Source organism: Olea europaea, chromosome 6 (genome assembly GCF_002742605.1).
Source record: "Olea europaea var. sylvestris chromosome 6, O_europaea_v1, whole genome shotgun sequence".
Classification (NCBI taxonomy): Eukaryota; Viridiplantae; Streptophyta; class Magnoliopsida; order Lamiales; family Oleaceae; genus Olea; species Olea europaea.
The window spans coordinates 13,505,082-13,518,544 of record NC_036242.1 but is presented as its reverse complement, the minus strand read 5'-3'; the positions used below and the strand labels follow the sequence as shown (position 1 = coordinate 13,518,544).

General features: G+C 33.6%; 1 protein-coding gene across 1 annotated transcript; it reads left to right on the top strand.

Moving 5' to 3' along the window:
- The first annotated feature begins 7,106 nt into the window (after positions 1-7,106).
- On the top strand, positions 7,107-13,030 carry LOC111395911 (SNF1-related protein kinase regulatory subunit beta-2-like). Its single transcript, XM_023022130.1, has 4 exons — positions 7,107-7,355; positions 9,068-9,246; positions 9,340-9,502; positions 12,534-13,030. Exons 1-4 carry the CDS (start codon positions 7,176-7,178, stop codon positions 12,858-12,860), a joined length of 849 nt encoding a protein of 282 aa, XP_022877898.1. The 5' UTR covers positions 7,107-7,175; the 3' UTR covers positions 12,861-13,030.
- Positions 13,031-13,463: the final 433 nt, after the last annotated feature.

The following is a 13,463-nucleotide window of genomic DNA, read 5'->3' as shown; positions in this document are numbered from 1 at the left end:
TTGAGTTTCTTTTATTTTGTTCGTTTACTAATATACATTATTTAATTTGTCTAGTTATAACCAATTTTTCTACTTAATCTTGAAATTATACAAATATAAATAAAGGTAAATTAGAATAGTTATTGGTAAAAATTGCTTTTTCAATAATATTATATAAGATTTCTTAATTCGTGTGCAAAACAAAACAAGTGTATATAAATTGGACGGAGAGTGTTTCTTAATTCGTGTGCAAAACAAAACAAGTGTATATAAATTGGACGGAGAGTGTATGTTATTCTACAAATAACACAATACCATATACATTAGTCTACAATTAAAAACTAAGGGTTAATAAAACAAAACATCCCTACGTTTGACACTTATTGCAGAAAATATCCCTACGTTTTATTTTTTTTCCTTTTCGCCCTTATTTCAATGTTTCATTGCAGAAAACGTCATTTTCACAATTTTTGAATGTAAAATGATCAAAATACCCTCCTATTTAAATAAAAAAAAGAAAAGAAAAATAAAGAATAAATTGCATTCTTACATCTAAATGTTTTAAAAAGTGTAAGCGAGTCCAAATAATTAGTAAAATGCCTAATAGTACAAAACGTCCCTACGTTTGGCTTGCAGTGTGTAAAACGTTCCTACGTTTCAAATCGATGAAAATGACGTTTTCTGCAATGAAACGTGAAAATAAAGATGAAAATGCAAAAAAAAAAAAAATTTGAAACATATTGACGTTTTCCCCAAGAAATGTCAAACATAGGGACATTTTCCAAAGTGTCAAATGTAGGGACATTTTATGCTATTAAGTCTTATTAAAATTAAAACCATTGTCAAACCGCATAACCTCCATACCATTTTCAAAATACGATCCCCCAAACTCCAGTAGCACTACCTGTTCCGAAGATATCCATGACGTATCTAACACACCAATCGACTATACGTCAAATGTTTGAAAAAGGAAAGTTTATGCTAGGGTTCTGAAGTTTTGGACGTGATTTGGTGCCGTAATTTTGTTGAATTATGATTTGGATTGTCGAATATATATATATATATAGATTTTTTTCATTTCAAATGATTTGTGAATAATTTTAGTTTAGTTTAGATATCGGGTGAGGATATGTGTTATGAACTTTTTAAACGATGGGCCAATAATGATGAACCTAATTTACTTTCTATGATTATTTCAATGGGCTAGTAATAATTTGTATTGCTAAATTGGTATTTTTTTCTGAAAAGAACAAAAATAAAATTTATAAGTTAATAAAATTAATATTTTAATTAAAAAATTTAAAAATGGTTCGGTTCGATTTCGTGCGATTTTTAAAAATTGAAACCATTTTGAAATGATTTGGTTTGTATTAAGGAAAAATCGAGGGTCCACGTGGATCCAAACCAACGATTTCAATTTAATATGCGGTTTCATGGTTTTATTGTACAGCTCTAACGGAAAAATCCAAAGATTGAAACTTTTATCACTTTAGTATACAGATTGGTGAATGTTGTAAGAAAATCAGCTAAATGAAATGATCTTGTTCAAGAGAAATAAAGATTGAAATTTTTTGAATCACTTAGTGTTGGTGAAATATCAAGTGGGCGTAGGGATGGCAATTGGGCTTGCAAGCTTGGGCAAAAGTTCTAGTCGACCTGGCTCGAGGCTCGATAAAATGGAGCCCCATGTTGGGGTGCCAGGTCGAGCAGAACCTGGCTTGGCCCCTGCAGCTCTCCGGCTCGAGCTCAGGGCCTAATTTTAAAAGAAATAAAAAATTAAAGGCAGCAACCTGCTGCCTTTTTTTAGGCAGCCGAGTGTTGCCTTTTTTTAGGCGGCACTGTGTTGCCTTTATCTATAAAAAAAAACAAAAAAAAACTGGCTCTGTCTGACTCAGTAAGACATGAGCCAAAAGAGCAAGTCTTGATTTCTTGGCCGAGCAAAAGCTTAGCTCGATCCATTTTGCACGTGTCGAGCCCGAGCCTCGAGTTTCAACTCACAAGCTTATTCGGCTCGGTTCGTTGACACCCCTAAGTGGGCGGGGTTTCAATCAAGAAACTATTCTCAAGTGTTTTGGTGATACATGCTAGGGATCTAACTACAGTTCTTTACTTAACCTGTTTCTCACGGTTTCAACTACAGTTGATGTTGTTGAGATGATTGTTACTGACACTCTAAGTTCTGGAACAAGAGGTGATGCTTGTATTTTTATTGGAGTTAATGTTAAAATTTGAATTTGCATTTAATCTATATTTCATGAGAAAGATCTTAGAAATTTCAAATGAATTGTCGAAAGCATTACCAAAAAAGAAAAAGAAAAAAGATCAAGATATTATCAATGCTATGAGATTGGTACAATTATGTAAAGTACAACTCCAAACCATGAGAGATGATTGATGTGATTCTTTTTTCAGAATGATTTTTTCATTCTGTGAAGCTCATGAGATAAATGTTCCCAATATGAATGATATGTTCATAACTTTAGGTCGTTCACGACGTGATACAATGACAAATTTGCATCATTTTTCGTGTGAAAATGTTTTATGCCATTATTGATATCCAACTTTAAGAGCTGAATGATTGTTTTTCTGAGGTAAATAGTGACTTGCTTGTTTGTGTTGCGTGTTTGTGTCCAAATAATTCATTTGCTGCCTTTGACAAGAACAAATTGATTTAACTGTATCAATATTATTCGGTAGATTTTGACACAACAGATATCTTTGACATGCACACTTACGAAGATTTTAGAGAATTACAAGGCCTTAATAATCTCGTACAAAAGTTGGTTGTGAATAATAAACATGAAGTTCATTCATTAGTTTAAAAGCTTGCGACATTAGCCTTGGATCTTCTTGCGGCTACTACCATAGTCGAGAAAGCATTTTCTGCGATGTCAGTTGTAAAAAATCGTCTGCTTAGTCGAATCGGAGATCAATGGTTGAATCATAGCTTGATTAAATATATTGAGAAGGATGTATTTGACAATATTGAAAATAATGTCATCATGGAATGTCATTGAAGTATGAGAACTCGTAGAGAACAATTGTAATAAGATATCGAATATTTAATTTTATCCATCACCCTTTTAACAAGCTTGATTGTGCCCTACTAATTCAAAATATCTGTGTCCGTCGCTGCTTAGGGTTTGTTTGATTGGAAATTTTTTCATGAAAAATGACTCTCTTTCACTTAAATTCTAATTTTTAGAGTGTTTGATTGCTATATTTTCCATGTAAAATACCTCTGAAAATGTCTACTTTTCTTTGTTTTTGAGGAAAACACTTTCTTTTAGGGATGGGTTCTTGTTTTCCTCAAAATAAGAGAAACATTTTCTTTTCTAAGAAATTTTCTATGCCAATAAAACACATTCTTACTTTTTCAAACGGCAACCACACACTCAAGTGCACATACAAACCAAAAGAATGAACTCTCCAAAATACCACACCATTGGACGCACCACCATTTTGGCAAGCATTGTGTGGTTTTTGTATATCTGTGTGTGAATAAAATTGACAACAAAGAGAAGAAAGAAGAAATCATCGATGAATTATTTGGTTTTTGCATATTAGGGGCCGATTGGTGGTAAGAGTGATGGGTGCAGAACAATGGCAGTATTGAACTAGGTTATTTCAAGTTTGTAGTGGCTATTTTGTGGTTGTGCTTGGAGGCAAAAAACTCAATTTAGACATTAGCGGTGTCGATGGTGGTGAATGGCTCTGAAGACGGCTAGGTGGTGGGCAAGTATTTTTGGTTGATCTAAGCGGGGTGATCGTTACGAGTCAAGTTGTGAGTGCGAAAGTGGGTTGGTTAGTGCAAAACTATATTTTATGATGTTGGTGGTGTTGATTTAGTGGTGATTGTGGCTGTGGCTGTGGCGGTGTAAAAGTGTTTGTCACAAGTGACCATCGTGTAACAATAAAAGTTATGCTCGTGAAATACTAAATGTTACAATCGATGGTGGAAGCAATCTCGATGATTATGAAGGTTGGCGACAAAAGTGTGTAAGAAATTGTGTTACAAATGACGACGACGACGATAACAATGATAGGGATGGTGAAATGTGTGAAACTCATTATATTACAAAATAATTAAAATTAAGAAGAATAAAGACAATATTTTGGGGAGGGGTTTAAAGTAATCGAATTAGTAAATTTTTTAAGGATGTTCGTGAACTGTTCCATATTTTATTTTGAGGGGAGTTATATTTATACTATATTTTATTTGATGCACAGTGCTTTAATTGCATTTAAATTCTCTAGTCTTTGCTCATTAAAGAACTCATTTCTCTAACTTTTTTATTCGAATTTTTTCAATATTTTGTTAATTAGTACATCTTATCCCTGATGATAGTTTTTGTCAAATTATTCTATTTATGTGCTTTGAAATGAGTAAAAAATAAATTTTCACATTTTTATATTCATTTTAAAATAAGATGGGCAAATAAATTGTTTCACACTCTCGAATGAACTTTTTAATAACAAACGTTATTGATAATGACGTGTTAATTAATTGAATGTTGAAGATAAAATTACAATGTAGAAAGTCAGGAAAATAATTATTATAATGAAAAAAGATTAAGAATCGTAAAATGAAATTAAAATATAGGCCCCGTTTGATAGCCATTTTTTTCAAAATATATTTTTTTCTCTTTTCTTTTCAACCACACATCATTTATTAAAATAATATTATACGTAAATAAAAATTTTTTTCCTTATTTTTCAATTACACATTTCCCGCCAATTTACTATTGAAAAATACATTTTTACATAAAAATGTCTTTCAAACACAATATAATTATCCTCGTAAACATCATGTCATTTGTTAAATTGTTGGGTGGACTTAAGAATTGTTATTGGGCTTATTGTGTACTGGGCTAATATTAAGCTCTTGCCCCAATTGGATCAGGGTTTAAGAAAGCTTATTTGGATAATTAACACAAAACGTCTTTACCTTTCAATGATAATGTGCAAAATGTCCATACCTTTCATTTTTTGACACTTTTACTCTTACATTTATTTTTTATTGCAAAAATCATCAATTTCATCAAATTTCTTGTGTAAAATGACAAATATACTATTTATTTAAATAAAACGATAAAAAAGAAAAGAAAAGTTAAATAATAAATTGCAATTATAGTCTCAAATTTCTTTAAAAAGTTCAAATGAACTATTAAAAGGGCATTTAGCACAAAATGTCCCTAACTTTGATTATTATTGTGCAAAAAGTTCATATATTTCATTTTTTTGATATTTTCACCATTATTTCATATTTCAATATGAAAATCGTTATTTTTAACTATTTTTTCAAGTAAAAGCTATAAAATGATAAATATATACTCCTCTTTAAATAAACAAAAATAAAAATTTTAACAAAATAAAGAAAAATAAAAAATAAATTACAATTATACTCCCAAAATTTTCAAAAAGGTTCAAATAAATTTTAAATAAATAATTAAAAAGTATTTTTCTTTTCTTTATTAATGTTTATTTAAAGGGGAGGACGTATGGGTTATTTTACAGCTTGTAATTGAGAAAATGAATGAAAATAATGATTTTTGCAATAAAATATAAAAATAAAGGTAAAAATGCCAAAAAATAAAACATAGAGATGTTTTACACAATAATAATAAAAGGTATGGATATTTTGTGCTAATTACCTTCTTAATAATTTATTCGGACTCATTTGCACTTTTTAAAAAGCTTGGGAGTATGATTGCAATTTATTCTTTAACTTTTCTTTTCTTTTTTATTGTTTTATTTAAATAAGGGGTATATTTGTCAATTTATATGAGAAATTTGAGGAAAATGATGATTTCCGCCATAAAAGGTGAAGATAGGGGTAAAAGTGTCAAAAAATAAAATATATGGACATTTTGCACAATAACATTAAAAGGTAAAGACGTTTCGTACTAATTATCTTTTTTTTTTTTTTTTTTTTTTTTCCAAAAAAAAACAAAACTTTTTTTTTTTTTTTTTTTATAAATTTTGATTTTTGTTGGTGAAATCTTTTAAGTGGATAATAAATCCACACTTCGAGCAACGGCAACACCTATTGTTTTCTTACATTAATGTTTTTCAGATGCATATTTCTCTTTTCTTTCTAAATAAATAAATGCTTGTTACACAGATGTTTTAAAATTTCTTTTCTATTTTCTATTATATGGTCCAAGTGCCCCCACCCACTTGCAATTAATTTTAACTTTTAGCTGTATTTCCCTGAATTTTTGCCTTTTTAAGTCAGGACATAGAACTTCCAAATCATGCACATATTGCCTACTGTTGAAATACTTCTATTGTCTTTTATTTAAAATTTTCTATTAATGCTGTGGGATTTAATCTTGAAAACTGTTATTTGTTAGTTTATTTCTATCACAGAATTAAAATAATGCCCTTTTCCATGGCAAAAAATGAACACTTGATAAGACATGATTTTATGTGGACACGTGTTAATCATTTGAATGAGTATTACCCCGACTTTTGAGACGATGCTAAAATCTGATCCTATGGCGCTCTCCAATTTTAAAAGGATTGAAAATAATTTGTTTGCTCATTGTATTATTATAATATGCAAATTATACGGTCAACACACAAAAGTAAATCCAATTAACGGTTAATTTTACAAATTTAACAAAAAATATTTGTCTGTGTTATAAATTATAACATAGTTTTATTTCTTTTCTCTGAGCTCAAAGTAAAAAATGTTAGCATAAAATTCCTTTTATGTTACTCTACAAGTGTACACAGAAATATTTCCATCTATCTTCTAACATATGTTTTCTAATTTGCCAAGTTTGCTTACGTTGACAAATACATTTATTTTTTTCTCAAACCAAAGATCACGTGAAAAGATTTACGTCAAGTTAATTTAGGAAATTTCGAAAAAATTATTGAAAGAAATTGGAAGAATAATCAACCCAGGAACAAATATAACCAGGAACAGGATACTGCGACTTGAATCCCCCATTAAACCCGCATCTCTTGGGCCCACTCCCACACCCACTCCATTATTATTTCACACTGCACATATAAACCCATCATGTTACAGTCCCATCCACTTTTGTTGATTGACTTTATTAGTGCAATGAAGATTGTTTCTTAAATTTCAACCCTTTTAATTGCCTTTTCCTTTTGTGTTAATGTTATAAAGGAGAATCTATATATACAGATTCTTTGAATATTCTATTCGTGTAATAATTAAAATGGGGAATGCTAATGGAAAAGAAGACGGTGGCGACAGCAGCCAGTCTGGGGTGGAGAGCGGTGGTAGTGTGCAGGATCGCATGGTTGATCAAGGTGGTGCGCAGGGTGGAGAGTTCATGGGTCAGTCCCCCCCTCCTAGCCCTAGGGCTTCTCATTCTCCTCTGATGTTCAGGCCGCAGGTTAGTTAGTCTCTTATTTTTATGGGTTTTCAAGATTTTCTGTTCTTATGGGGTTTCAAGGTTTTCATTATGTATCAAGATTCTTGCTTATTAATTAAGAGTATAGATTTGATCTTTTTGGTTCAGTTGAGTGAAATTTGTGTTATTGAATAGTACTACACTGTTCTATCATGTGGGCACTTGTGAGATTTGTGCACGGATAATTCTTGTTTTCAGTAATTAGCTGGATCTGATTAAAGGCTGTGACTTTAATTGTGGAATGATTCGGGGAAAAAAATGTTGCCCGGGAATATTGTCATGGAAATTAGGTGCACATAGTGTTTAATTATTTGACCAGTATTCTTTTTAACGAGTAATGTATTGTTTCATGAAATTTCTTGAAAATGTGATGGGCTTCAAGGACCTCTAATGAAAGATTAATTAATGTCAACTATTTGGAGAAATAGAGATTAATGTTTGGAAGTGATCATCCTTCTTAAAATTGCAATAGAATTCGTAAACACGGGGATATGGTGATAAAAAGTTGAATATTGGCCAATAATGGGTTGTATGGCTGAAATTCATTACATCTGCCACGGGTTATATGATTTTGTCTTTGCGCCTGTGGTTTAATGTCGATCTTTCTTATGCAAAGAAATTTATGTTTACAGAGCTACATGGGGCAGTTGCCCTTGGATTTGGGAACCTTCTTTCGTAGACGTAAAATTCTCTGCTTTGACTCTTCTCTGGGACAGTCTTGGCTGAAAGCTTTTCGCAGCTACAATTATCAGCATTCTTTAAAAGAAAAAAGTTATTAGCATTGGAATCCAATGTTTCGTGAGAAGGATAGGCACTACTGTATACTTTGAGAGTCCTTTGCACAATGGATGCCCAGCTAGCTTGAATCTCTGTACCCCACCCATATAACAAACTGCAATTCTTGGTTTATATTGCTCAATAGGATGCTTCTGCTGAACATGGTGATGTTTGATGGAGGGAGTAGCTGGTGCGACATGGATTTCAAATAGGCAAAATTGGAAGAGAGATGAATGAGAGACATAAATGCAAAAATGAAATAGGTGAAAGGATTAAAAGTAGTGGCCTTTTGAAGCCTCAGAGATCCCTCCGAAGAATTGCAGGACAATTTTTGCTGGTTGTTTTTTAAAAATCTGAATCATGCTAAAAATTCAACTACAGTAATTATAGAGACTTGGAAGGCATGAGGATTTGGAAGGTTTCCTAATTTTGTTTCTTTGCTTTCATTTAGTTTGTTGAACTGTGAATTAATTTTTTAGGTTGGATTTGGCTGTCTTGAAAAAAGTAAAGTTACTTACAATTAATTTTTAAGCTTAGCTAAACGTGTTTAAGTTTGGAAGTTACTTCTAAATAATTTTTCTGTTTTTAAATATGTTTACCAAAGTGAAAAAAGTAACTTTTAGTTCAAAATTAAGTCTATATTTAATTTTCAGAAATGTACCTCTACTTCTTTTCTAACTTAGCCAAACATGCTTTCGCACACTCAACTAAACTTTTGGCTCTGTCAATCAACAAAATGGACTTTTAGCTCAGATACTCACCGTTAAGGTGACAACTGGAGAGATTTTTAGATGACTTTTGCTATTAGTCTGTAATAGTCAACTTATGAAGTGTGGAAGCCATTGCATTACCCTGCCTGATATTAGATATCTACTTAAGAGAATTTAAAATGATCATATCTTGCTTTGTACATTCAGATGCCAGTGGTTCCTTTGCAAAGATCTGATGAGAGGCACATCCCCAGCCCATCATGGATGCAAACAACATCTGGGTTTGAGGACATGTATATGGAGCGAGGAATTCCAACTATGATCATATGGAGCCATGGTGGCCAGGAAGTGGCTGTGGAGGGATCATGGGACAACTGGATGACAAGGTAATACTTAATATTATTGCTTAAGCAATCAATTATCCAGCTCAGGCATTTACGAATATAATTAGATTTTGCATACTGGTATCTTTCCATCAGGAAGCCATTACAGAGATCAGGGAAAGATTTCACCATTATGAAAGTACTCCCTTCAGGAGTTTATCACTATAGGTTCATTGTTGATGGACAACGTAGGTATTGCCCAGATATGTTATGGGACCAGGACGATGCTGGCAGTGCTTACAACATTTTAGACTTAAAGGTACTTGTCTGAATATGTTCTTGCCTGCATTGTATAGCTTTACGTAATTGGTTTCTTGTTTTAATATCTGGTTGCTTTATTCATTCTTTTTACACATTAAGTACAAATAGATTAAGAAGACGTAACCTGTAGATTTTTTTGGGGACAAAATATAGAAATGTAAAGTTGAATTTGATCCATGTTTTGTCCCATTAAAATAGCAACAACAAGCCCCTCATGGGGTGGTCGAATTGGTGGAGTAGGGGAGCGCGGAGGCTTTTGGTCACGAGTTCGATTCCCCCTACCAACACTTTCTCGGTCGAACCTGTTGCGTTGGGCTTGCCTAGTGCAGTTTACATGACTGGCGTGATTTGCAGACTATTGCGTTAGCTCGAGAGTTTACCCAGTGCGCATCCGAAGGGTAGCGTCATTAAAAAAAAAATACAGCAACAGCAAACTACGAATTTTGGTTAGCTTACATGAATCTTTCTTGCCACTCCGTTTGGTGGTTTAGAATTTTTTTCTTTTCTAGAGGTAGCCTTATTACATTACTAACTAGTAGCTAGTCCTTCTCCTATGATAATTGCCATCCGTTTTCTTTTGTTCCATTGGAAAGACATGCTCTGATACCAGTTGATAGGATATCACCAGGAAGAACAAGCTTGAACACTGATTTTATTCAATATGGAACGATTACAAGTGCTGAAAAAATATTAAAGCCTGTAGAAGGCTGTAAACAAAAACGACTCAAATCTTACTCAATTTCTGCCCTCATCTCTTCTTCCTTCTCCACGGTGTTGATGCAGCCGTCTGTTTTCTTTTGTGCCATCGGAAAGACCCGCTCCGATACCAGTTGATAGGATACCACCGGGAAGAACAAGCTCAAACACTGATTTTATTGAATATGGAACGATTACTAGTGCTGAAAAAATATTAAAGCCTGTAGAAGGCTGTAAACAAGAACAATGACTCAGACTCTTACTCAATTTCTGCCCTAAGCTCTACCCTCTCTCCCACCTTTATTTATAGCTACTCCCTAACTAATTCCCTCCCCTCACGTGCCATAGTAACAGAAATCTGTTGATGCACCTATTTTTCAATCCTTCCAAACCCTTCTAGAACCGGTGGCCTATCAGATAATTGCCATATGCATCCCTTTAGGTTCTCTTTCTGATCCTTGTAGAACATGCACTGTGTATAAAAATTGTTTAACTATTACTGATTTATATATATATCAGAGGAAAATGTGAAGGTTTGTCATGCTGACTATAGGTGTAAGTATGTTTTGGAGGCATATCATATTCATATGTTTCCCATAATGACTTGTGCCATGACTAACAGTGAAAATATGACGTGATATGTTTTGTTGGCATTTAGAGCTCTAATTATGAGGTCATGAATGCTATTCTATGTAGTGAAGTTGTCAAATTTTTCTTTATAACTTGAGGTTTCACCTTGCCTCTTTGTTGTAGTAGCAGAGAGGGAGAATAGGGAGAATTTGGCCTTCCATTGTAAATGATGCTACTTTTCAAAGTAGTTTTGTACAAAATTTCACTTGAAGTCTAATGGTTTCTCTGGCTGTCTCAATTACAATGAACAACCATGTTACAATAATTTTTCTTTTTTATTCATAGGCAAATAAAATATCAGTTTGAATGAATCTCAAGATCCTTTTTTCTTCCTCATATCCAATATATTCTTCATTATTTGTAATTAAATATTTTTTTATTTAAATGTTAAAATCCATGTTTCTTCCCGCATATATCAGTGCCTCCTGAATTATTAATTAGAAAACAGATTTTCCCCTTCATTTCTATGAAGAGACAATTCCCACAGTACAGACAAACTACTTACCAAAAAGACCCTTTGACAAACACCAGAAGACCAATGTACCACTATTACTTCGTCATCTCTTTTTTTGATACACTATGTTGTTTAACCCCATCCCAGCACACCCTAATTGGTCATATTTTCTACTGTTTACCACCCCTGTCATATCCATAAATCCTCCCTAGATTTTTGAATTTCTGACAACAACCAAAATTGGCGGAAACTCGTTCAAAAAGTAAAATACTAGGATTGTTTCGGTGTGCATCAATTTGTAGAGAATGAAGTGGGAGGGAAGATAATGGTATTCTTACTGTGAATGATGACTGTTCTTTTTTTCTCTATATTTTTGTGAATAATGTCAGCTAATTGGAATTACACATTAGATTCAGTGTGGCAATGGTGTAAATAGATGTTGCGAGTGGGTTGAGTGGCAAGTGTGTATTGCAACTTGGACACTTGGTGCAACAAGAATTTATAATAGGAGTTAATCGTAGTAAATGGATCGTCTAACTGTGCTTTCTGGCCTGTTTTGATTGCTGTTTAATCAGGCTACTATGGTGGATGGCTGACATGGTTGCAGCATTTAGGGTGTATTGAACTTTATATACTTGTTTAGAATTTTTTATAGCATTATCTGACTTTCGTTGTAAGGTTAATTGTCCCCTACTTTATGTCATTTGAGGTGCAAACAGTCCATTTTGGATGGCAAGTTAACAGCTTGGATTCATTTAGCAAATATTTTTAAAAAAGGGAGTTAGGTGGTAAAATTAAAGTTTCGGTAAATGATCTCACAATTTGAGGGGAAAAGGCGGATCTAACCCTAATTCAAAAGAATCTTTCCTTGGATAGTAAATTAGCGTGGGAGTGTCAGTACTGGTTGTTTTTCTGTGAGCATGTGCTTTGTATGTGCAATGAAGGTTTGACATCCCTACTCCTCAGTTGTCACTAGGAATTTACCACCTTCTCCTAATGATCCAATGGACAATTATTGTCTGAATAATTGATCTTTTACTAATCACTTCCTTTTATATTTTATGGATCTTTCACCATGGCATTCACATATCAGTTCCTTCATTTTGGTGGTGTTTAATTTATGATATGCGTTTGGTTTGCATGGGATAATGAGTTAGCATTTTTTCGACCTCTCAGAATGTCATGGTGATCGGTTGCTGCTTGGCAGCAATATTAATTGACAAAATGTTTCTTACTGCCTTGTGTGTAGGATTATGTCTCGGAAGATATCGATAGCATATCAGGTTTTGAACCACCCCAATCCCCAGATTCCAGCTACAACAACTCGCAACTTGTTGCAGAGGACTGTGCAAAAGAACCGCCAATGGTTCCTCCACATCTGCAGTCGACTTTGATTAATGCCCCATCATCTCACATGGAAATCCCCCCTCCTTTTTCAAGACCTCAACATGTTGTGCTAAACCATCTCTACATGCACAAGGATAGGAGCCGTCCATCAGTGGTGGCCCTTGGTTCGACTAATAGGTTCCATTCCAAATATGTGACCGTGTTGCTTTACAAGACCATACAGAGATAAATTCCATATGAACAGCAGTATTTTCTACTTTGTAACTAATAATTTGATATAATTATCAGAAGTAGATGTCAAGACCGTTCCTTGTGCTGACATTGGGAAAAGCCATCAAGGGAGCTTTAAAGTGTATTTGATATGCAAATGCTTTCCTGTTTATTATCTTCTTCTGCAAATCCTGCCTCTACTTTCGGTGTATATGCTTCTTTGATTGAGGGATTCGATCATATGCTTATGATTGATCTTGCCATCGACTTACGACAACTATATGGACAAAAGGCATCTCAATCAGTGTTCGATTCATGTGCCCCCTCCCACTTTTTCGTAGTCTTGATTAAGAGTTTCAGAAGGTGGAATTGTGGGGGCAACTTTTAAGTTTCCTGGGACTGCCACGAAGTACGGCAGCACATTCACCTTTACTGGATTTGCCTGGCTGAAATTTCTACATGTTTGTGTGTAAAATTAAGGATCTCCAGGACCACAATCTAGTATGTGCTAAATATCCTAGCTTGGTCCGAATGATGATAGATTTGAATGATTTAAGGCCATCAATTTTATAATTTATATGGTTGCTGGAGAATTTTCAGAATTAAACTTAGCAAATATTCT

Bases quoted from the DNA above. Each gene is read 5' to 3' on its own strand.
- LOC111395911 (XM_023022130.1), top strand. From the start codon at position 7,176: ATGGGGAATGCTAATGGAAAAGAAGACGGTGGCGACAGCAGCCAGTCT. The intron at 9,247-9,339 runs GTAATACTTAAT...TCTTTCCATCAG, and splicing joins TGGGACAACTGGATGACAAG to GAAGCCATTACAGAGATCAG. The intron at 9,503-12,533 runs GTACTTGTCTGA...CCTTGTGTGTAG, and splicing joins ACAACATTTTAGACTTAAAG to GATTATGTCTCGGAAGATAT.